Source organism: Mustela lutreola, chromosome 1 (genome assembly GCF_030435805.1).
Source record: "Mustela lutreola isolate mMusLut2 chromosome 1, mMusLut2.pri, whole genome shotgun sequence".
NCBI lineage: Eukaryota > Metazoa > Chordata > Mammalia > Carnivora > Mustelidae > Mustela > Mustela lutreola.
The window spans coordinates 183,721,003-183,745,950 of record NC_081290.1 but is presented as its reverse complement, the minus strand read 5'-3'; the positions used below and the strand labels follow the sequence as shown (position 1 = coordinate 183,745,950).

The following is a 24,948-nucleotide window of genomic DNA, read 5'->3' as shown; positions in this document are numbered from 1 at the left end:
GGTTGTTTCCATGTACCTCAGAGACCACAGACCGCTCTCACTTGGTTACAGCTGTCCATTCCAGGCCAAACCATTTCTGTCACTTTGACCGTGTAAGGGTCTGAAGCCTGAGAAGGTGTGCAAAAAGTTTTGAACTTGAAAGTACTCGTTCGTTAATCAAGGCTGGTGCTGGCCACAGCCCTAGGGCCATTAAAGGGTGGTCGGTGGCTTACAGTTGACTCCCGAACACCACAGGGGTGAGGGGCATTGGCCGCCCTCCTGCCCTGACACAGTTGAACATCCACATAGAACTTCTGACTCCCCAAAACTGAACTACTGGTGGCTTGTTGATCAGAGGCTTTACCAACATGAACAGGCGAACGTCTGTTACCGTCTTTTATCTGGTGTGTGTATCATGTGCTGTGTTCCTACAGTAGAGTCAGCTAGAGAGAAGAACACATTAAGAAAGTCATAAGAGGTACAGTACTGTACGGGAAAAGGCTGCTTTATAATGGCTCTGTGCAGTTCAGACCTGTGTTGTATCCGCTCCATCTAGAAAAGGAGCGCCGAGGCCCTCAGCTGCCGTGTGGGGATGTCCAGCTGCATTTCGTTGACTTGGCAGACACTGGCATTCTCGTATCTACTCGAGTAGGTCTGCTTGGTGAAGCTTCGAACACTGAAATGCTTGCCTGCTAAAGCTCCATATGCCTTTCCCTTCATTTCATGTGAACTGGGGCCATGAGAACTTGTTCCTGTTGTCCAGGCCCCAAACTGTGGTCCTTCATTTGAGAATGTCCTCCTTTCTGGCGGGACTGCAGTCTCTCAGCCTCAGGCCTGAGCTGCCAGCCTGTCGGGTCTGGGCTGTCACCGTCTGTCCCAGCAGGCGCTGCGCCGTGGGGAGGGCTGGGTGACAGGCTGAGCTGTCAGCCCTTTGTGTTTCACAGCGTGGCCTTGGGGGAAGACACCTCCACCGAAGGAGCAGGAATTAAGAGTTACGTATTTTTAGGCCTAACCACAGCCTTGCTTGGGAGGAAAGGTGTGAGGTGTTTTCCTACAAATTCAGGGTCAACTAGCCAAGTCACTAAGTGTGCCATCCGCCTCTGGCCTGAGCGTGGGACAGCTGAGGCGACCTGTCCCTGGCAGACTTGCTCGGATCTGCAGGCAGCCCCGGGATGGCTGTAAGGAGTCTTAATGGCCAATCCTCAAGCCCTGGGCTTGCTAACCGAGTGCAGACACTTGTCACTCGGTGGCATCTCCCTCAGTGTTCGCTACCCTGGTGGGAGGTGTTGGTACCCAGGTGGTTGTGAACCCCCCTCCCCAGTCCTCTTCTGTCTGCTTGGCGGTCTCCCGTAGTGCTAGGCCTCTGAGGCTGCAGATCCTTTAACCCAGAGCAATCCCTTGCCCTGTGACTCGGGAGACTTCCCTGCCTTTGTGTCACGGAAGGAAAATGCCCCAAGGGTGAGATGGAAGGGAATTGAGTGTTGCCAGGCAGAGCCCTGCGTGTCAGGGGCAGCAGCCAAGTGAGTGATCCAGGAAGTCATCCAGTGCAAACCAGAAATCATTCTTAACCCCTTACTCGCTGCTGGTGGTTCGAACTTGCCCTTCTGCCTGAAGGGCTGACAACAGGCTAGAACTGTCCTTGCCCCGCCCCGAGACCCCCCCCAATCAGTCTTGGGGCCCCACGGGAGCCACTGGACATCCTGGGGCTTGGGCTGCCACTCGGTCCAGGAGAGAACAGCCCTGAGGTGAGGGCTTGTTCTTCTGTTGAAGGGCACTTGCCTGGGCCCCAGGAGCCTGCTGAGCAGTCTTCTCAGAGTCGCATGCGCCATCTCCCCCCCCCCCCCCACCTCCTCCGCCCCGCTCCAGAGACCTGCCAGGGAGCAGTGTGGCTGCCCCCGTGCTCCCTGCCGACCCCTGGTCACCTCAGCCACCCGCACCCAGTGGCAAGGCTGCCCTCCTGGACGGTCTGCAGTTTCCCTCTGATGACGAGCTGCCGACAGGCCTCTGTCAGGCGAGGGTTAACAGAGGATTTGTTTATTGAATCACAAAGTAGCTGTCACATGATTTTAATCAAAACACCATTTCCCTGACAACAGTGATGTCAGTCTTGTTATTGCAGGAAGGAGCAGCTGTGAGGGACATTCAGTCTCCACGCAAGCCCAGGTTTGGAGACTAAAATCAAGTGAAGCCTCCATAAATAATGGTCATAGGCGCCGCCATCCCGAATCTTCCTTGCTCCTCGTCCCCCATCCGGCCGTCCCTCCTGCACGGACACTGGCCTGCGCAGAGTCTCCTCTCCTGTGCTCGTTGCTGCTTCCATCCTGGTTTCTTTTTCTGGTTTTTTTTTCAGTTTTCCTTATTTTCCCTGAACTCTGGGTCACTCAGGCCCCTTAGGCTCTCCGGCCTCTGCTTCAGGCGTCTGTCCTCTGGGCTCCCAGGCAGCACTTGGTGCTGATGGGGGGTTCCACCAGCCCCCTCCCGGTCTCACAGCTCCAGAGTCTCAGCTCTGGGGGGCCAGCGTCCTGGGTGAGGAACCTTATCTCATCCTTGCCCCCCAACCCCTTTCCTGCCACTGAGAGTAAGTTGGGGGCCTCAGGGGCTATTTAAGGAGCTTGGCTCTGGCTACCTGGAGGGAAGAGGCCCGGAAAGGCTGCAGGAGCCCCAAGTGCTGTCTGAGGACGGCCAGCAGGGACTGGAGCCCAGGGAGGCCAGTTGGAGCCGTGCCGTCAGGCTCCGGCCTCCTCTTGGCACCATCTCCATTGTGGGGCTTTGGGAACTGAGAAAGATTCCCAGGCCTTCCAACCCTTTATGCAGAAGCTTGACCTGCAAGTTGGAGGTTGGTGACAGAAGCCCCCTTCTGGGTGGGATGTGGCTTCTCGTGGATGCTCTTCCGTTGGCTGTACCTGTGGCTGGTGCCGCCCAGAACTCACGACTGAGGATGGAGGAATCCAGGGCAAAGTTCTGGATTCTTGACCTGGAGCAGGTGCTCAGGATCGGGCGGCCAGCCATGACCCTGTGCAGAGACTTCATGGGTGTCCCACGGCCACGGTCTGAGCTGTGATGAGGTGGTCGGGAGTTAAGTGAAAGCAAGGCAGGCAGAGCTGAGATGGTGTGACGGGCTGTCGAGGGGAACTGGGCGGGACTCTCCTTGGGGCTTTCTGCTTGGAGGGCAGGGCTAGATCAGGCTGCCCTTGCACCTCACAGTGAGCCTGGGAGTGAAGTCTGCCGGGATGTGTTCCCAAGTTAGTGCTGGGGACCATGAGCTTTTGCCGGGATGTGCTCGGGTTAGTGGCAGGGCTGGCAGTGGGGCCAGGGCCAGGACAGTCAGAGGTGCTTTGCTGCCCCCCATGCTGTCCCTGGTGGGGAATGGGCAGGCCCTACTCTGCATGGAGGGCCTTTCAGGCTGGTTGGCTGCTCCAGAGGGCAGGCTGGGCAAGTTGGGCCCCGTTCTCCTGGCCAGGCCTTTGTGTTGCTGGGGCCTCCTGCAGCTGCCTGCTTGCCCTTTGGCCCTCTGCTGGCTCTGGTGTCCTGCTCCACATTCGGGTTTCTCTGGTGACTAGAGGGCAGCTCTTGGGTCTCCCACTGCAGAATCGCTGGAGCCCGTGAGCTCAGGGTCCTCTGCGTGGCAAGCTTCTGGGAGAGGCCTCAGGGGCTCATCTCCATTCAGCTGTGCGCCCTTCCCAGTTATGTGGGTGGCCGTGGCATGGTAACGGACTGACTTCTGAGGGTCACCATTCTCAGTCTGGCCCACTCTCTGCATCTTGGGCCCCCTATTCCTTTCTCATCTGTGGGGAGCAAGGAGAAACTGAGTCAAACTCGCAAAGCCTCCTTGATGGGGAGGGTGAGTGGATTCTCCCTTCAAGAAGGAGCAGGTGGCTAGGAGCAAAGACTTGGGGTGCAGGGCATACTGTGCGTGGATAGGACCTACATCAGCAGCAATGGAGGCAGGCTGTTGACTTGGCTGTGGACAGTGTGTCCCTCTGGCTGTGTGGGCAAGTCCTGGGCCCTGCTTGGCCCGGTAGATGCCTGGGGTCTGGGGCTGAGCTCTCCCTGGCCCCCTGGGCCAAGTCTGGCTCACAAAGGCCACAGAAGGGAAGGATGTGCTGGGGAATGTAGGTCAGGGGCCCAGCTGGCTAGCTTTGGCCAGGCTCTGCTGGCAGGTCTGGTATTTTAGCCTGTATCCTGGGGTGGTTTTTGGCAACACAAAAATGATGGAGAAATTTGGTGGGAAAGGGAAAAATTTGTAAAACATCATTACTGAAATTGATCGTTTTCCTTGAGAGGCAGTTGAAACTCAGTTAAGTTCTTGGGTCACCCAAGAAGGTACCAGTCTTTTGTGGGCAGGATGGAGCGCCTGTGTGTGTGGTGCTGGGCAGTGCAAGTCAGTGCAGAGGGCTCTGCTCTCCTCCTGCCCTTGACCGCCCCCTGCACCCCTGCACCAGCAGATGATCCCTGTCTAGGAGCGGTCTCAGTTCTGTAGCGTGGGCTCAACCGGAATGGTTTGATTGAAACCAGATCTCAGTTGAACTTGCTGCCAGAAAGTAGGATTTAATATTGCCCTTTCACTCAGGGTCTGGCGCTAGGGTAAGTCTGAACGTCTGCGAGTGGCCTCGAATGCCTCATGGATTCTCCGGCACCCGAGGGCACTGAACAGGTGCCCAGCCCTGGGAGGGGGCTGCAGGGTGTATGTGCTGGGGGAGGGCTGAGCCTTCCACGGGCCCTTGGGATGTGCCGTTATGAGTAAGAAGCAGCGTCTTGCTGGCCCCAGTTCCACCCCTTGCTTTGCAGCTGGCTTGGACCTGGGGAGCCTGAGGCGCCTGCCTCCCCTCTTCCCGAAACAGAGGCCTTCACCGGGTGGACAAGGGATTCGGGAATCCAGGGGCAGCAGGCAGCGTCTTGTGCATGTGCAAGCTGTGGCTGGCTGGGCCTCCATCAGCGTCGTGCAGGGCTAACATGTACTCGGGCGATCTCAGAGCAAGGTATTATTTACTCTGCTGACGTCAATGAGAACATATTATCCACTGGCTTTTTGTAGCCTGAAATGAGCACCAGAGCTCAGGGAACATAGCCACCTTCCATACTTTAAAAATTCCACTCGCAGCCGGATGAGGTAAAGGCCCTGTCTCCTCTAGCTGACATTCATATCACCCAGGCTCTTAGAAAACAAGTTGTTTTTATTTTAATTGAATTTTAGGTTGAAAACATAAAAACAGTACATTTTTCTTGCAGAACATTACCCCATGTAAATTACCACTTGGTAACAAAGATCATTTATTAAACTGCATTTTAGGTAATTTTCTAACATTGAGGGACAGGGTCCATTTTAATTTTTTTTTTTTTTTTTTTTTTACATTGGAGCTATTATGATTTGCACTCAAAATACCAAAAGCTATTGAACTCACCATTCTTAGTAATTAAAAAAAAAAAAAAAATAACACACACGGAAAAAAAGAACTACAATCAGATTTTTGTCAAAAGTAACTTTCACAAACCAAACATCCAGCAAAGACCACCCCCTCCTCCTTTCAGAAATAAGCAAATAATCTTGCCCTTTCTACAAAGTGCAAATATCTCGATCACTTTTATTTCTTAAATTGCAGTCCCCAAGAGAAGCAAAACTTCTGCTTTTCCCTCCAGAGATTTTGGTGGAGATGGGGATCTTTCACCATCAGTAGTGGGAAGGCATGGCCACTTGGATTTCCTTGACTGAGCAGATCTCGAACCAGATAGGCCCTACACAGCCAGCGGCGGGTCTGAGTTCGCTCCACTTGCTCGCAAAACAGAATTCCAGTCTGGGGTCCCATTTCTCCATGATGTTCTTTTGTGCTTCGATTTCTCCTGTGCCCCTCTACCCCCCACTTTGCCTCTGAGAAGACAGAGTATTCAAAGTATGTTCATTGTTTTCTCTCTGAAAGTGTCTAATTTCACTCGTATTTGATGGACCTTGTCTGGAGAGAGATGTTCTGCCGCTCCTGCAGGCCAGGCTCCTTCCCTGATTCTTCTTTGAGGGCCTCCTTTCATGGCTCGGTCTGCGGGCCTGCCGTGCTGAGCCAAAGCCCTGTTGTTTGGCCCCTCTGCCGTCAGGAAGGGTGTGCCCTTCCCGCACGGACTCCTCTAGGAAATCGCTGTGTTGTGTGACCGGGAGAAGTCAGCCCTCTCTGATGTGAGCTGCTGCTGTGGTCAGCCGGACCCGCAGGCAAGGCGGGCCGTGGGCTCCGTGTCTCTTGAGCCTGTTCTTGTGTGGCCACCTGGGGGGCACCTGCCCCAAAGCCAGGCAGCTGCCAAGGGGAGAATATGGTTGCAGGGACAGTCACATCTACCCAGTGCTTAACTGAGATGGGGGCTTTTAGATAGCTGTTGGCTCGTGGCGAGTCCGATGCTACCGCGGAGGGGAAAGAGCAGCCCGGGAGAAGCCAGGAGCCCCCGAGCCGGCCCCAGCTCCGCCTGCTCCCCTAGCCTTTGCTGTAAGAAGTGAGGACTGGACACGTCAGCTCATTTCACAGAATCATCGTGTGGCTTAGATTCCATGTGAAATGTTCGGTGGTGGACGTACAAATACGAGCCGTTGCTCCTTGCAGACCGGCAGGCTGGCGGGGGCCGGGAGCGGTCGGCCGCACACCCCGCCCCCCAGTCTGCAGGAGGAGGTGCCCTGTGCTGACACAGCTGGCCCAGTGGGGGGGGTCTGTGGTTAGTGACCCCCCCCGGGACCCCCAGGCAGGCAGGACCCTACAACTGAACTTGTCAGAGGGGACACATACATTTAAGACTTTGTCCAGTTTTGACACAGAGGCAGACAGTGCTGCTCTTGTCTTCCACACACCACTCTGAAAAGTTCTGTTAAAATTTCCAGAAGCAGCACAGCGATCAAAGACCCCTGCCTATGCAGTGACTCCAACTTACTACCTGTTCTCCAGTTTGTCCCTTTGATGTCTAGGCACACAGAGAGCGAGCGGCTCGGGTGGTTTCCGAGGAGACAGTAGAGGCAGCCCGGTTCAGGGGTACAGACGCGGCCAAGGTAAGCTCCCCGCGCGGGGAGACCACCCCTGCCCCCGGGACCAGAGCGGTCAGAGTACCCTCTGTCTCGTCGCTAGAGGAGGAATGTGGAAAAGAGGCCTGAGGGATGAATTTCCTTTAAACCAAAAGGGTGCGTAGGTTTGACCGTTGACAGCCTTCCGAAGGTCACCCAGAGCCGCCAGTTCCCTCAGGGAACCTGCACGGGCCGCACCCCTGAGCCACTGGAGCACCCCCCCCCCCCCGCCCACCCCGGCACTTCCTAGCAGAGCATCCCCACCCCTGCCAACTCCAAGCGCTCCCCGACTGGGTGCTAATGACAGTGGGCAGGAGAAGGGGTGGGGGGCAGACGTGCACCGGAGGGCCTCAGGAAACGCGCGCCTGGCAGGTCTTTATTTCTGAGGAAGAGAGGGAGTCGACTTTCTCCTTCCTGGGAGCAAAGTTTGACATGGAAGGGAAGGGTTTTGTCCCTATCAGAACTTTCCTTCAGCGCCATGTCCTCATCCTCCCCCCAGGGGCCCCAGATATGTGTCTCTGACTGGATAGAGGAAAGGGGCGGCTGTTGAAAGCCTTCTGCCCCAGGGTCAGCGTAGCTCCCCAGGGACTTGGCAAGCGCCCGCCTGCACTTCTGTCGTCGTAACGTGCTCTACTTGCCTTACAGGGACCAGCACATCAGTTTCATGTAAATACTAGAGACACACTTGCCCAACTGGAAATTGCAGAACTAGTGCATTTTTCCCAAAGCAGAGACTAATACCCCTGGATTAAAAAAAGAACATAAAAAATAAAGTACCACACATATTGCACTTTTTGCCGAATGAAATTTTTACCTCACGTTCATCTCACCAAAGTCTCTTCAGAGGAGCCTGGTTTACAAGATAATAAAGCTAATGATTACTATACAGTAGTGAACACACTGCTTACGTGAAACAAACTGGAAAGAAAGTCATTATTTCAAAGTAGCCTCTCGTAAAAAGAGCAGTATACGAAGCCGCCTTAGTGTTGTTTTAGTGTGGAAGCTGCTCGGAAGTGTCCAGAGGTCCCCGGTCAGGGGACAGAGCCCTGGAGGTGACCCCACAGGGCTGGGAGCCCATGTGACTGGCTGTCACCAGTCTCCTCTCACCAGCTTGCCTTTCAGTAAAGACGGTTCATTACGGAATTTCCTGATTTCTGCTTGAAATGAGCAAAGCAAATAGCTTACACCCCCGGGTCTGACGTGCTGCTGGTCTGTCTGGTGTCTCCCACCCTGGCCGCTGCCGGGACCTTCCCGCGGCAGCTCTAGGCCCTCCGACCGCCACCGGCCTCTCCGCTGTGCCCTGGGCTCGTCTCGCCATTCGGCCGCCGCTCCAAGGCTTATGGCCTTTTGGAGGTGGGGGGGCGGTGCGGCGGGCAGGTCTCGGTGTCGGCCTGTGAGTACCATTCCTGCTGCCCCAGGTTCAGACTAGAAGGCATTTTAATTTCATAAACATGACAGTGCTTCTGTAGTAGATTTTGGAAAACTATCCTTTAGTTAAATCAAGCCCTATTTCATAACTGGCTTATTTTGCGAAGACTGAAAACAGATTAGAGATCTTAATGAAAGGATGGCTTAAATGATGTTTAAGCATGAGGAGGAATAAACAATCCACAGAAGGAACAGAATTCTTTCCTACTAGATCTTCGTGAGCCGTTAAATCACAAGACGACCGCCCTCCAGGGCACCCTCTTGCTAAGGCCTGAATGCTCCCCCAGCAGAGCACTTCTGTGGCGCGTCCTGGCACCCACCAGAGCCGGGACCGAGGACTGCTCCCCTCACCCCCGCTGGGAGCGGCTGGGCCGGGGCACGCTTCTCACCTGCCTGGACACCCACTACATCGAGGAAAGGCAACTTAAAGGTGTTTCTGGATGCAGCATGGTAGTGTCTCTCTTCTTTGTGCTTTGTGATGCTTTGTGCTTAGCGCATTCATCTGCTGCTAGGACAAGCCGTTCTACAGGACAGAAACGACAGTCTTTGTCAATAACACTGGGTTTGTAACACTGGGATGTTGCTGTCCGAGTGACAGGTTGTTACTTCTAGGTCTATAGTTAACTAGCTGACGCATTACTTACTTTTACTTACTCTGGTGAGAGAACTGTAAGAGTTAAGGTTACGTTTTCACTAGTCATAGCACGTGTTTTGACAGCTGATCCGCTAGATGGTTAACACATTTGTGGTTTTAAATATTGCTGTAATACTTGAACGTTTTGTTACAAGTCAAAACTTCTAAGGAAATTAAGAATGCGATTCCCACATGGTGGAAAACAAACTCTGAAGTGACTTTGGATTTAGCATTGACATAAATGGAAAACTGTTGGTTTCTACAGAAAAGAAAGAATTAAAGCATGATCTGGGGGGAAAAAAGGCACAGCACTACCACTTCACATGGGAGATCAAAGTTCATGTTTCTTGTCCTTGAAATTCCTAAGCCCTATGAAACTGTCCAAACATACAAAGCTCAACAAACTACTAGCAACACAGAAGGTAAAGTCAGAGTAGTTACTACATTTTAAAAGAGACGCCAGGTCCTCTGAAGATCAACCGTCCCAGACCAGCAGTTTACACCAAAGACTCAGCCGGAAGAGCCCGTCTTCCCTTGGCCCAGGGCTGCTGCTCCCGAGGGCTCCTTGTGGTCCGCCCCTGCCTCCGCTGTGCTGGGTTTCGTGGTTCTTCAGGTGACCGCGTTGGAGCCCTGAGTCCACTTTGCACCCCAGGGAACCTTCGAAAGAGGACTGTCACTGCTCCCAAGTGGAGACGACCGCCCGTCCCAGGGGTCAGTGCCATCTGTGACTTCGGGCCCCAGAAACGAAGCTCACGTTCCACTTCTTTGCAGTGGTCTCGGGGACATCCGGAAGCAGCGGCTTCAGATTGAGGACTCGATGACAAAGCACAGCTTTTCCTTTACTTCCTGTGCATCAAAGCCCATTACGTATTCTCGACTTGCGTAACAGAATGTGTGTTGCTCGGCTTCAGTGAAAAATCTGGTGTCATGTTGTTCTGTTTTGGTTTTGCCCCTATCTAATGGCACAGTTTTTCCTGCTTCCACCAAGGTTTCCCTCGATAACGAGTTGGTGGTGTTCTACAGAAAACCTAGGTCTGGATGTCTTCTCCTAAAAGCCTCTGTCAGTGCTTCCTGTGAGAGTGGGCTCTGCCTGCTGGAAGGGCACGACTTTGGCTACCGCTCCGCTCCGCACTGGCCCCAGAGGACTGTGGTGGGACAGAGCCAGGAGAAAGAGACATGTGGCCCGGCCCTCTGATTCCAGGTGGGCAACTTACTTTTTCTCCATTTGTGAGAAGGCAGGAAAATAAGCTTTAAATTGAAAAGGCTGGAATAAAAATAGAAACACACATTCTTCCTTCACTGGACCCGCCTCACTTCCTGTCCTGAGGTTAGTTTACCAGGACGTAGCCACTGTGCTGTGGGTCCACAGCCTCCAGCATTTCACAATCGAAGAGTCCAGGGAACTCTGAGAGGGCTAGAGGGTCGTAGCTGGAGGGGGCCTCCTGCAGTCCCGAGTCCCGGGGACAGTCCTGTGCAGCCAGGCTGCTCTGCGGCGCCCCCTCCATGGGGTACTGGCAGGGAGCGGCGGGGTAGTCTGGCTCCGGGGAGGCAGCCCCCGGCAGCTCGCAAGTCTGATAGGAGAACTGTAAGGGGGCCGGGGTGGCTCTGGCCTGCGGCGGGGGCGGCGGGGGCGGCGGTGGCGGCGGTGGCGGGGGTGGCTGCAGGTGCACGGCCAGCGGAGGAGCCCGGGGCCGGGGTGCCGAGGGCAGGGGGGGCAGCTGCAGCTCCTGGAACTGGCTGACAAAGGGGCTGTACTGCATTTGCTCAGAAGCGGGCTCCAGCACGGGGCTCAGGGGCTGGGGCAGGCTGAAAGGCGGGGGCTGCGGGGATGGCGTGGACGTGTCCTGGTGGGGCAGGGGCAGCTGCTGACCGGGCGGCGGGTATGGGCTCTCTGCTATCTGCATCTGATTAAAGTAGGCCTGTAGCTGAGACTGTTTCTGGAGAAAGAGTCGCTTCTGTTGGAGTCTAAAGTGGCAACAGCAAAAGAAAGAATTTCAAATCTTCCTCAGTGATGGCAATTTTATATAAATCCAGGATCAGTCCTCCCACTTCTTTTCCGCAGCAGAAAAAACAAAAAACAACAAAAGAAACGGGGGTAGGAAGCAGCTGTGTCTGGTTTCATATAGCAGACATTTTGGTCCCCCAATTCGGGTGGAACCCTTGGTGCTACAGTGAACACTAATTCATTTTCTCTGAGACCAAGTTTTTCTCCCTGTGAAGCGAGAGGCTGATTTCCTAGCTGGAGTGTTTTAAAGCAGGGGAACGCCTGGCCTCTGGGGGTGGCTGTAGGTTGACAGAACAGGGTACTTGTACACTGGCCAGGCTGCTTCTCCTAGAGAGGCGTGAGGACATGAATTACTGCAAGAGACGACCGAGGCCCTCCCTGCCGCAGAGCCCACTTACGCTGCCGCAGGACGTGGATTCTGAAAGCTAGGTCTATTCGTACCCCAAAGGAGAACACCAGAAGGGAAAGGAAACAAACGCAGGCCTGCCATCTCCTGCCAGGCCCATCTCCGTGAACAATGGACTGTCTGCATCAGTGATCAGGTCTTGAAACCTGTGTCTCAGTGGAGGTAGAAGCGCTGGCGAAAGGGGGGGGATTGTCTGGCTTCGTGAAATCCTCAACAAAGAAAGGGACCCTCTCTCACCTGTGTTCCTGCAGCTGCTGCTCGAGGCTCCGCGGTGGCTCTTTACAGTACAGCGGACAGGTGTTCTGCGCTTTTGACAGAAGGCTGGGCTTCTGGGAGAGCAGAAAAAGAAGATGAGCGTGACAATATGAAGTCATCTAGGATGAAGTCACTGGACAGTCCTGTTTGCCTGGAAGACCAGGCCAACTGTGTCCTCCCGAATCTGTGCAGGGTGAGGGCGTGGACACTCGCTCCCGAGGCCCAGCAGCACCGGGGCAGTGGGCCTGTGCTGCCCCAGCTTGGACCGGCGCCCGTTTTTCCACTTCTCAGAGTCCTCTAGAAAGGCTCAGCGCGATGAAGCACAATGAGAAGAGTGGAGTTAAATCTTGACAGCAAAGGCCACAGCATCCACTGAATGATGTGTACCATTTTTAAAGGTTTTTAGGCATTAATGTAAGAGCGGATAGTAAAATTTTGTTGGATTGAGATTTCCATTTTATTATTCATTAACAAGCATAACTTTAAAAGCAAAGAAACCAGGTTTCTCTTTCCTACCGGTGGCTTTCTCCCTTCCTGGGGCCGGAGGACAAATCCTTTTCTGCTACCCATATAAGCATAAGGCTAAGTCTGAACATGTTTCTAGAAACTTCAGGTCCTGAGTCAAAGCTACCTGCTTACTGGGAAAAAAGTAGCTATCCTAAAAAATTAAGCAAGCAAAACTTGTTTCTGTTGTGCAAAATAGCGGACTGTGGCCAAGCACTGTGAGCGTTAACAAGGGGGAGGGTCCTACCTGGAGTCTGTGGAGATACTGCGCCTCCAGGCTCTGGCGAGGGGAAAGCTGTGGATGCACACTGCCGGGCACGGCAGAGACTGTCTTCTGCTGCTGAGAAACTTCCTCCTGAGGAGCAAGGGGGATGAAAACATTTTCAATTCTCCATGTGGGAAAAAGTTTCAATTCTTCGTTTAAGCATCTTCGTAAATGTCCAAGAAGAACTCCCAACTCTAAGACGTAAGACTCAAAGCTTTTCACATAACTAGTCGGCTGAGGGTTAATCACTTTGTAGTGAACGATTACCTAGTCGGTACTGTGGCAAAGGCTCTTGATGTCACCAGGAGACCCTGACCTTCATGTGGGCATCAAATGCTAGAATTTCCGTGATGCACTGAAAATAGGTTCAAAATAAAATGTGTTGGATAAGAGCAGTATTTTGGGGGTCATTTTTAGCATAACTACTTATGTAATGAAGTGGTAAGCTTTGCATTTCTATCACTATCTGTGTGTATGTGCTGGGGGAGGGGAGTTCAGTGACACGAACAGAAGTCATTCATATAAAATCTGCCCTAGCGGGACGCCTGGGTGGCTCAGTTGGTTGAACGACTGCCTTCGGCTCAGGTCATGATCCCGGAGTCCTGGGATCGGGTCCCGCATCGGGCTCCCAGCTCCATGGGGAGTCTGCTTCTCCCTCTGACCTTCTCCTCACTCATGCTCTCTCTCAGATAAATAAATAAAATCTTTAAAAAAAAACAAAAAAATCTGCCCTAGCACCAACCACAGCTGGAGAGCATCTATACCTCTTCATGGTACTAATCACCAGGGACCAGTGTGGACAGGGCTAACCTGTCCGTGGCAGCGACAAGGAAAGCTTTCAGGCTGTGAGCGCTCCAAAATGAACTGTGTGCTCTGGGACTCCAGTCGGTCCTCAAAGTGATAGGACACTCCTTCGGGACGAGGCCATGCCTCACACTCAGAGCCCCCATGGAAGGGAGCACGCACCTGGGGGCAGCTGGCGGCGAGGTCCTGGAGCTGAGGGGCAGCGGGTGCCAGGTCCGGGTCTGCCTCTGGTCCGAGTTGTTCATAGAGCAGCTGCACTTTGTTCAGTTCTAGGATTCCTTTGGTTCTGGCCAGATTCTGAAGATGTTGTCTAAATGCCACAATTCCTGAAGCAGAGAACAATGACCAAACAATTTAAATGCACAAGGTCTTCCAGTGACCAGAGGCATGAAACCAACATGGCCACAACCCCCCCTCAAGCCCTACAGCCAGAGAGTGTTAGGAGCCCCAAGAGAGAGTGGCTGGTCACCTTGGGTAAGGGAGGTATCCGACGCCCTGCGGCCCTCTCTGAAGCTCACTGGTGACCTGTTGTGGGCCTCTCGCTTCTGGGAGCTCAAAGCCTGCATGGCTGGGTTGGCAGGTCTCAGGCTGATGAAGGGAGACGTCATGCGTGGGGAGGGCGGATTGGCTAACATGATGTCCTTAAGGGAAGGGTTGTCCTCCAGAAAGTTCAGGTCCCTCTGAACAGACCCCATATCATACTCTGAGTCCACACTGTCAAGGGAGGGGTTGTCACTCATGGAGAAAATTTTCCCTTTAAGAGAAAAGAACAAAACAAAAACTAAAAGGTCAGACCAACAGTAGACAGCAGCTCCTCTGAGCATGGGATACAGGACAGAACCAGTCTGAGTCTGCAAAGCTAACGCATCCGTAATCTCCAGTCTCCCACCAAAACACCTTTCCAGAAACTTCTTACATGTCCATTTAATCAGTTCAGTGGGGTAAACCCCCCAAACCTGTGCCCTTAAGATCTCAGCCAGAGTCCTTGCTGGATCGCACGGCACTCCGATGGTCTCGGCGGCTGGGGGAGCCAGCCCAGGGATGCCTCGTTATCCTCTTCGGTGGCCGCTGAGCAGACTTGAGCCTAGAGCCTCCGAACGTGGGCCAGGAAGGTGTAAGACGTAGGCGGCATTCTAAGCAGGGGTGTCCTGTTTCTTGGAGACTGGGGCAGGAGTGTGTGTTGTGCAGACGCAGTCCTACCTGAACCGGGCACCACGAGCATCTGATTGGTGACTTCTGACAGAGTGTGCCGCCTCTGCCCACTGCGTGTGGACTGGAATGCATCAAAGGCCTGGCTGGGGTCTTCCTCAGCCTCTCCCTCAGTCTCCAGCCCTTCATCGATGGAGGTCTCCATCATGTTGCTGGGCAACGACTGGCACCCCTTCCTCACTAGCACGGGCGGCACGGGGTCCAGCAGACAGCCGTTTACCTGAATGTCACAGTGAGAGGAAATCATCAGTGGCTGCTCCTCTGAGATGTTAAAAAAACCCACACAGGAAAAAATGTCAAGACTTGTGGTGAAGTAGAAATTAAGTAAAATGTTAAAAATGTACATATCTGTTACTGATGACAACATGTAGATTGGCGTTAAGGCAAGTCAGCTGCAGCTCTCAGAGACAGGGGCCCTTTATGACCCAAACTGCCTCCCACGTTTCTCTGAGTCATCATTATTATAATAAACAATTTTTTTTTAGTGGTTTCCAGATGAATAGGGACATATTAGCTTGAGGCCTACCAGTTATTATGATTATTATTTTTAAATAAGGGAAATGATGAGGGGGATGGAGGAGATAAAAAAATAAAAAAAACTGCATGGCTAAGAAGAAAGAGTAGCCACTAGCATTCTTCTAATTTTTCACCACAAAACATTCTGGAAGGTTCCAGACATACTTTTATGTTCATAATTTAAGTACCTGCCCATTTGATTTAGTCTTTAATTGGTTCTCTCTGCCTGGGGAATGGAAAAAGAAATCTTTAAAGACAGACTGATACCACAAAAAGGAGTGAAGAAAAAAATTGAAATGGCAAAGAGCCAAAGTCTTCCATTATAGAATAACAAATGACTCACAGCCCCAAAATTCCAGCAGAGGTTAATGAGCACCAGCGCACTGAACTCTCCCTCCTCCAGCAACACACACGGTATCCACAGCTCCTACCCCACGGGGTGAGCTCAGCGCAGCTCCCGGGCGAGCAGGAACTCTGCCCTCTGCGGCTGCCAACCCAACCACCTCACGCGGGCACAGCCGGCGGACAAAGGCGAGCTGTGGCCGCGAGGTCTGGCTTTCAAGAGCCCCAGCGACGAGGCAGTTCTTTACTTCATGACCGAAACTGCCCCCCCACCCCCACGCCCCCGCCCCGGAAATCAATCCGTTTTCTCCCGGGAATAGCTGCCCGGGGCCAGCCAGTCGCAGGACATGGGTTCTCAGTGCTGCTCTCACCTGCGGTGTGCCAGGTAGAGCTACTGCTTCTTTCAGAAGCACCAGAAGCTCATGGATGTGAGAGGTGACGTGGGACACCCCAGTGCCAGACACAGAACAAACTTGCCTCTTATGGCAACCAATCTGAAGGCACTGCGAGGCCCTTTATTTGGAGAGGGAGACTGTGGGTGACTCAGAGCTTTGTCTGCTTGGGGGAGGGGATGGCTAGTCCAGAAAAACTCCTGCGGAGGCAGCCACTACTTGGACAAGGTGGCTCATGCATGACAGGGTTTTAAAGCGACAAGTGCCCATTTAACAGGAAGCGTGGCCAATGCTTTCTTTCTACACGAAGACTGACCTTCCCCACCTGGCACCAGAAACAAAAACAGATCTGGCCAGTGACTTTCAGGCTCCCATTGGCCCTCCCCTAGGTAGGTGTCCCCTGTCTGGACACTCAATAGTTGTAGGAAAGAATGGCTCTTGGGGAACTTCGATTTGTAAATAGAGGTTCCTTAACTCTCTACTAACAGTTTTCTGAGAAACACCAAGGAGGATTTAGAAATGAGTAAAGCAACAGAGAAAAAGACTGGTATTGAGTAAGTATCCACTAAGCATCTTTACACCTTTTTTTTTTTTTTAAAGAAGATGTTATTTGAGAGCAAGAGAGCGAGCGAGAGAGCACAAGCAGGGGGAGGGGGAGGGGCAGAGGCAGGCTCCCCGCTGAGCAGGAAGCCCTATTCGGGGCTCCATCCCAGCACCCTGGGATCATGACCTGAGCTGAAGGCACATGCCTAATGGCCTGAGCCCCAGCGCCACGCGCCGTTCCACTTCTGTGGCCTGTTAGACTTGTACCAGCTATTTCTCACAGCACGGCCTTGCAACCAGGTTTTTTTTTCCTAATAGAGGATAGTCCTCTTTTTTGGAGCACTCAGAGGACCTTGCAGTCCCCCTAAATTTACATTCTTAAATTCTCTGCGTATAAATTAGCTCCTTCCTCTAGACTACAACAGGGAATGATGTCTTTCATTTAAAAACATTTGCTCAATTCATTTTCATTCTGGGAAACAATGATCTGGTTTTGGTTTTTCAGATGCTGTTTGATGATGATTAAATCAGAAAGCACCGTGGGGGGCCCTCACTCATACATAGTTAATAGGTGTGAACACCATCAGCTGTAAGTTCATTTCCTGAAACAGGTGACAGTCACACCACCCTTGCCTGCCAATTTATCCAGGGTCTTGATAGAACAAATTCAGCCCTAGGATTTCATGACTGATACTGGGCTGATCTACCTATGTGACCTAAGATACTAGCAGTGAGACTTTTGCTCTAGGACATACTCTAGGCTGACTGTAAATTACAGGGCCTCAAGATCCATGGGTGAAATGGACATTTTACAACACAATGTTTTTGTCTTTAAAGCTCAAATGATCACTTTTTTAAGAGTGTGTGAGCGTGGAGTGGGGGGTGGGGTGGGCAGAGAGAGGGAGAGAGAACATGGAGCTCAACACCGAGCTCGATCTCAGGACTCTGAAAGCATGACCTGAGCTGAAATCAGGAGTTTACGCTCAACCAAATGAGCCACCCAGGCGTCCCTTGATCGATCACTCCCAGTAAGAGACCTCAATTCAATAGACGATACACATGCGGAAATCAGACGCTGAGAAACTCTGCCATGATCTGATTAACACCAGAGTCCACCACGAAATACAAGATTCTAGCACAGAAGACTGGCAGACTGTTAAGGATCAAATACTTGTGTCTCAACCCCATCTCTCACCCCACCTCCTCTACCACCAAATTCGTATATGGAAACCCCAGTCCCCAGGGTGACTGTATCTGGAGAAGCAGCCTCCAAGGGGCAGTAGGTAAACCAGGATGACAAGGCTGGAGCCCTGCCCTGGTAGCATCAGTGTCCTTAGAAGAAAAGATACCAGGAAGCTCCCACGTGAGCGGAGAGCAGATGCCAGGGGAGGAGGGAGAGAGAAGGCAGTCCTCCTCTACAAGGCAGGAAAATGTCCTCACCACAAATAAAATTGGTCACAACCTTCATCTCAATCTTCAATTTTTAGCTTCCAGAACTGTGAGGAAAGAGATTTCTGCGGCTTAGCCCCCCAGCCTGTGGTATTGTGCTATGGTGACCTGAGCTGACGAAGACAGCAGACCAGGGACCGGTATCAGCCAGTGAACCTGGGGGCCGAGCGTGTCTTCCTTCCCGTGCATCCTCAGCGCCCGGCAGGCTGGCGCGTCCTGAGGTGGTGCGGGCTGAGCCTCAGCGCCACCCTTTCCCCGCAGACTGTTGAGTGTCTATAAAGCTCAGTTTCTCTCACGTGTACGGTGGCTGTTGGAGAAGATTAACTAAAATACCGTATCCCTGACCAAAAAGAATGCTTTACAACAGTAACAATTTTAAAGGCAGGAAAATAAAATTACCCCATATTCTTTTAAAGCATTTTTTATCATCTTGAGGAAAATGAAAATAAACAGATAACCAGGTGAGAAAGAAAGAACTGGATAGTCCCAATTCTAGAAATTTATCCTGAGGAATTAATCAGGGCACAAAGATTTAAACACAAGGACATTTACCTGAGGCACATTTAAGGATACCAAAAAAATTTAAAGTACCTGATGGCCAAAAATAGTAATTAAATATGGGTATCTAATACAATGTATTAGGCTCTACTAACTTATACTTTCCGATTTCAAAATCTGGAAAAAGGTGCATGATGTTACATTATGTAAATGCAACATACAAAATTACATAGAATATTGTATAATTTTGGAGCGCCTGGGTGGCTCAGTGGGTTAAGCCTCTGCCTTTGGCTCAGGTCCTGAGACTGAGCCCCACATCGGGTTCTCTGCTTAGTGGGGAGCCTGCTTCCCCCTCTCCCTCTGCCTGCTTCTCTGCCTACTTGTGATCTCTGTCAAATATATAAATAAAATCTTAAAAAAAAAAAGAATATAGCATAATTTTGTTTTAACAAGTCTACCTACTGACTGAGCTACTCTACACTCATCTACCCACCCATCTATAATCCTCTCTTAGGAACGTTTCGAATTATGCTTATATTTGGGTAGTGGGATTATGAATAATTTTTCCTTTATCCCTCTCTGAATTTTCCATGTGTGATTCTGACTGGTTTTATTTTTTCAATTGTAAATTAAAAAATTCAAATTCAGAAGTAAAAGTGTTAATTGTCTCCCTTTTACAAAGCCTTAGGGATACATCCTTTTCAGACCTACTCTTATTTTAGAGGAAACAGACCTGGAACACGTTTATTTTCCCAGCTCAGTTACCCAGCTATGAAAGAGCCTGGGAAATCCTCTTATTATAATTTCTAATACAATGTTAAAAGTGATTAAGATGGTGTGTGTGTGTGTATAAATGGCGTTCTTCCTACCTCCAAAGAAAATGAAGACATTAACTCAGGAAGGTATCAGGGCTGCCAAAGCCAAGACATGGAAACAACATTAAGTGTCCACAAACAGATGAACAGATCTACAAGTTGTGCTATTTGTACACAACAGGAATATTACTCAGCCACGAAAAACCAAGGAAATCGTACCATTTGCAACAACAGGGTTGGATCTGGAAGGCATTATGGTCCATGAAGTCAGTCAGGGCAAGACAGTACTCTATGATGTCACTTAGATGTGGAATTGAAAAAACCAGAAGAACGGTAGCATGCTCACAGAAGCATAGCAGACGGGTGGGCACCAGAGGCCGAGGACGGAGGGAGGGGGCACTGCAGGAAGGTGAGGCACAAGCCTCGGGTGGTAAGTAAGCGCCAGAGACGGGATGTGTGCCATGATGGCTACAGCTGATGCTGCGTACGACACACAGGTCAGTTGTAAGACAATAAATCCTAAGAGTTCTCATCAAAAGGAATTTTTTTTCTTTTCTTCTCTCTTTATTGAATCTATGCGAGAAGATGGATGTTAGCTGAACCTGCGGCCGTGGTACGTGTGATCAAACCATCAGACTATACACCCTGAACGTACACAATTATGCATGCCAATTACTTCTCAATGAAACTGGAAAGAAGCTGGTTACCCTCAAAGAAACCCTTAAAAGAGAAAGGCTGCCTCTGGAGGGTTTGTGCACCTGCCCCCCCAACATGGTCTGTCACGGAGTGGGGGGGTCTCAGTTCTGCTCAGAGTTGGGTAGTGGTCTCAGAAAGGTGGTAGTTTTTGGAGGAGCCCCAAACCAATGTTTCAAGGCCGACTCCCTAAGGGATTTTACTGACGATTTTAAGGCTTCCGCGAGAAAAGGAGAGGTAAAATCTCTGTGATGCCAATACCTGTCACCAACTGGGGGTAGAAATGAACGAACAATACATTCATTTAGGAAGCATCTTGCAGGAGACAGAAGTGGGTGTCCCAGTAAATGCGAGTGAGGCCCTGTGAACCACAGAGCTGTGGCCCTGCAGCTCCGTGCGTGTGCATTTATTGACGGGTTCCCAAAGGGAGGTCCTAGAGAGAGAAGAGGGATCAGCATTTTCCCCGACATCAACGAAATAGTCCATAGCTAAGACCAGTGGATGTGAGTGGCCTGGCCGAGGGCCCGCGGAGCCCTGCCCTTGTAGGTGGCCGCATCCAGCGCGTTACTGCTGTTCCTACAAATGCAAATACTGCATCTAGCTCCTGCCTTTATCGTTCACAAAATCATTCATTTCCTGTCTGTTTCCTAGTTACAGTAACAATCACAAGCTTTAAAAATAGCTTGCCCTATATAATACAGCAGACAGTGCCCAATCTGTATTTCAGGCCTGATGCCCTCACAGATAAGCTTACAGCAGAATGCATTTTAATTTTTTCAACGGAATTAGATCTTAAAAATAAATGAATTATGTTGTCCCAATTTATAGCTTAATTTCTAGGTGAGAATGTGAAAGTCAATGAGGTGACTGAACATCGTCTAGGCAACCACAGACAGAGAAAATAGACTGTCCGCGGGAAGTGGCCTCGTCCTCGGGGACATGGACATGAACTCACCGTCACCAACTCAGCCTGACACGTGACAGTGCAGACTGGCCTCAAGCTGCCTTGACTATGGTTTAGCTAAACACATTACCTAACCTGTGAATCAGCTCGACCTCCAGACATACTGGTATGAGTTCGGACTTTGTTTCTCTGGATGGAACAGTCGATCCGTTTGGCCGCACAATCTCACATCGGCCCCTCCCTCCCCGGCAGCTTCCCGCGCGCGAGCCCAGTGCAGGCCCTCGTCGTCTCCCCGCTGGGCACACTGCTCGAAGCCGCCACTGCCCCTGTTCCCATCGAACGCAGGCTATGGACCTTCCAGCTAATTTCTGAAGCACAACATGCATCTGGCGGCTTCCTTGACCAAAAACCTTCACTTGTTTCCTCCTACGCTGAAGAAGTCCCTGTGAAACCTTCTCCTGACAACCCTGGCACGCATCCTCCTGCCGCGGACGGCAGCCTGGAGGAAAAGCTGGTGCGCTTGGGCTTGCAGTTCAAAGCAGAGCTGCTCGTCTGCACTTCACCCAACCCCTCTCCATCACCTCTCTTCCTCACACACACACGGGGCTACTGCTTTTGGACGGACTTAAGTTTCCCTGACATCTGCTTGCTCGGACTTTCCCTTCCACCAAAACGCCGTCCGCCCCTATTCTGCGCACCCCTCAATTCCCAGCTCTGACGGTTAACCCACACCTTCCTGATCAGACCAGCTAAGGGCATCTTCCCCTGCTTCCTCCCAGGCTTGTCGCACTTGGATTTACATTTCTTTAAGGGACTGATGATATTTGTCAATTTAGTCATCGCTTGGCCCTGTGCTCTAGTTCTCCTGTCTCCTCCGCTAGACTGTCACCTTGGAGGCAAAACTCATGTCTGAATTATCCTCTCATCACCTAAAGCAGCTAAAAAGACAGGAAGCCAATAATGAGTGTTTACAATACGCCGAGAATCTCACACACACGATCTCGACCCTCCCGAGAGGCTCACAGAGTTGGGTATTCTTGTTTTACAGAACACAGAGGTTCGAAGCAGTCACCCCACCCAAGTTCACAACTGGTGGAGGAACAAAGTCTACTCTGAACACACTCCAAGGTCTGCCCATTAACACAAGCCTCTGGACACCGCTTGAGGCTAAGTAGATAAAACATGGATGAATAAGCACCCCATATGTGAGAGAAGCTATCATCATCTATGTGCTACAAGCCAACTTCACGCAGGATACGAGGATAAACTTATCTCCATCACGTATACTCAAAAGGACGAAAACAAAACACTGAACAGGGGCGCCTGGGTGGCTCAGTTGGTTAAGGGTCTGCCGTCAGCTCAGGTCATGATCCCAGGGTCCCTGCTTCTCCCTCTGCCCCTCCTCCTGCTTGTGCTTTCTCTCTCTCTCTAATAAATAAATAAAACCTTAAAATTAAATTGAACCAAACAAGACGGCCCGTCACTTTGCAGCTGCAGCCCGCACGCAGATAAGAGGCAATGATAACATACAAAGCCCAACTCTGCACAAAAATTACTTTTGTTTTCAGAATAACAATTTTTTTTTTAATCCCACACCTAAGAGGGATCTAGAAACCTGAGGAGGGAAGGGACTGGTTAAGGAAAAGGAAAGAAGGACTTTGGAAAGTACACAGAAGGTCTAAAGAGTTATGCAACAGCCACAACGATAAGAGGACAGGAGAGCCAGGTTTGGCCTGGATGTTTTCCTCAGGTCTTCTGCACAAAAACAACACTCCTGAGTGACTTAAGGAAATGACAAAGGTCAACAAAGCCAAAGTACAACACTCGTGGACCAAAGCGAGGGCCCGGCCAACCAGCAAGCTCAGAGTCTTTCAAACACGTCCGTACCTTTGGCGTGTCGACACACTCTTCTTCCATAAATGCTGCTTCCGCCTGGCAGCCGGATGCTGGGAATGAAAAGGCCTCCACGTTGGACGCCTGTGGGAGGAGGGCGGACCGCATCAGCCGCACGCTGGGTGAGTGCACGGTCACCGGCAGCCCCACTGTCTGGGCCTGAAAATATGGCAAGAACAGTTTGGAAACGTTACTACTTTCCATACAAAAACACAAAATTGTTGGAGTAAAATAACTCTTCCTGGTAAACTAAAGAATAAGCCGTTATTTGTTAGAACCTCAGAAAAAAATTTGATAAAATATATATGTGGTACAGGTACCGATGTGAGGCAGTCTGTTCCTTCCTGTTCCGCAAGGAGGTGCCTAACTTTCACACAGACAAGAAAGCTGGTTTCTGCAAAGAACCTAAGAATGCTGTTCAACAAACATATATTGTCTATATTCTTAAGTATATCACCGTGGAAAGATATAAAGAATAGAAAAGTTCCCATGTCTCAGAGCACAGAATGGAATCAGGGGTGCGCACACATATAGACAGACACACACACACACACACTCTCTCTCTCACCTGGAACACAAAATGTACTGCACTTTGTTTTTCTGGTGGGGAGAGATGGTATGTATTTCCTGACAAGGGTATGTGTGCAGAGGAAGAAATGAAGTGGCAGAGAAGTGGCAGTTTCTTGGAGGTGACGGGGGTATCCTCCTTCCAAGGAGGTGCAGAAAACGAACATAGCCTGTTGGCCCAGCGGAAAGCGAGATGCTTATTGCCGAGCAACTTATGTTTCTGAAGTGAACCTACTGGAGAAAGCTCCAGATGGTTTTAAGCCCATTTTCACGTCTCATTTGTTAACAATGCTAAGTAAACAAAAATTACAAACTCTTCTTTTAAAAAATCATAAAGGCGTGCCTGGGTGGCTCAGGTGGTTGGAGCATCTGACTATTGGTTTTGGCTTAGGTCATGATCTCGGGGTCGTGGGATCGAGCCTTAAGTCAGGCTCCGTGCTAAGCGGGGAGTCTGCTACCCTTCTGCCTCTTCCTCCACTCCCATTCCCTCTCAGTGTCAAATAAAAAAATCTTTAAAAATATAATTTTTTAAAAGATTTTATTTATTTGACAGAGAGATCACAAGCAGGCAGAGAGGCAGGCAGAGGGGAAGCAGGCTCCCTGCGGAGCAGAGAGCCCGACGTGGGGCTCGCTCCCAGGACCCTGGGACCATGACCTGAGCCAAAGGCAGAGGCTTAACCCACTGAGCCACCCAGGCGTCCCTAAAAATATAATTTAAAAAACCATGTAACAGAATCTTTCTTGAGGACAACTGGAAAGGATTTGATGTTTTGGGGGGCAAAGATTGATTTTAAAGATGAAATTACTGGGTAATCCTTCCCTCCCATCTCTTCAGAGCTAGTAGAATAATTTATTAGATGTCTTTTGAACATAATGGACACTGTCAAACATCTCAGGGAACATACTAGTGTCTAAAAGACAGAGGAATGGCCTATGTTTTCCCTGCTCTAATAAAGGGACATAGGGTGGTGAGTTTTAAATTCAAACAAAAAGGAATGATATTGGTATGATTGTAGCTTCTCTCCTCCAGAGACCTGGTCTGAGTCCTGGCTCCAGCCCGAACTGTGTGAACTACCTAACCTCTCCAAGTCCCATTTTCTTTACCCAGAAAAGGGCACAATACCTATTTCACAGTGAAGTTAGGATTGCAAAAGGTAACATGAAAGGTCGTTCACTTAGTCATGTTAATTCTGCCCTTCTCCTTCCTTCTAAAGTCGTGAAAGGATCACAGGGATTAGTCTGCAAATGCATAATTCTGTTCTCAGTTATTGTCTAACGGTTCTCTGTTAAGATTTTGGGTGGATGGTTTTCGACAATGGGGGGTGCGTTAGAAATGTACCTTCTATTTGAATATACTTTGAATATATTTAGAATATACCTTATGTTTGGTGCAGTCCAACATTAACATCATTAGATGTGCTGTGTGAGACAAGGAATAAAGTAGCAATAGCCAAGTGTTGTATCATGTGGATGGTAAAATCAGAAAAAAAAAGTACACTGTGAACAACACTGAGCATGATAAAGAAAAGGCTTTTCTTACATCATCATTCTTCACTCTTATTTCCTGGGCTACTTTTGAGGCTAAATAGCTCCTTTTTCCTTTCAAGTGTTAGTCATTTAATTTTAAGTCATTAATTTTTTAAGTCCTCATTAATTTTAAGTCATTAATTTTTTAAGTCCTCATGTCATAATGTAGAATGTAAAGTTTCCAATAAAGTATATTTCATGTGTTCTTCTTACCCTTATCATCAGCTTTTCAATCAAAGGATAGAGCTGAACTTTAATTTCTGGTTCCCAAATTTATTGGGCTGCTGCTCGTG

The 24,948-nt window shown here is 50.4% G+C and overlaps 2 protein-coding genes across 8 annotated transcripts in view; one reads left to right on the top strand and one right to left on the bottom strand.

Moving 5' to 3' along the window:
* The window catches only part of PPP2R1B (protein phosphatase 2 scaffold subunit Abeta), a 33,272-nt gene extending 25,476 nt beyond the window's left edge, over nt 1-7,796 (top strand). The window contains exons 16-17 of one of the 3 annotated variants that reach the window (XM_059180345.1): nt 6,914-6,994; nt 7,652-7,796. In XM_059180345.1, coding sequence (XP_059036328.1) covers nt 6,914-6,994; nt 7,652-7,744 — 174 coding nt within the window. In that variant the 3' untranslated portion in view covers nt 7,745-7,796. Of the gene's footprint in view, nt 1-6,893 lie in introns of all 3 variants that reach the window. The other 2 variants (XM_059180355.1, XM_059180336.1) reach the window with 2 other exon arrangements.
* Nucleotides 5,134-24,948, bottom strand: part of SIK2 (salt inducible kinase 2) — a 129,984-nt gene continuing 110,169 nt past the window's right edge. Inside the window, exons 9-15 of one of the 5 annotated variants that reach the window (XM_059180285.1) lie at nt 22,556-22,720; nt 14,508-14,736; nt 13,777-14,061; nt 13,470-13,633; nt 12,486-12,593; nt 11,717-11,808; nt 5,134-11,033 (exon numbers count right to left, since the gene is read on the bottom strand). In XM_059180285.1, the coding sequence (XP_059036268.1) occupies nt 10,397-11,033; nt 11,717-11,808; nt 12,486-12,593; nt 13,470-13,633; nt 13,777-14,061; nt 14,508-14,736; nt 22,556-22,720 (1,680 nt within the window). In that variant the 3' untranslated portion in view covers nt 5,134-10,396. The other 4 variants (XM_059180323.1, XM_059180304.1, XM_059180313.1 and 1 more) reach the window with 4 other exon arrangements.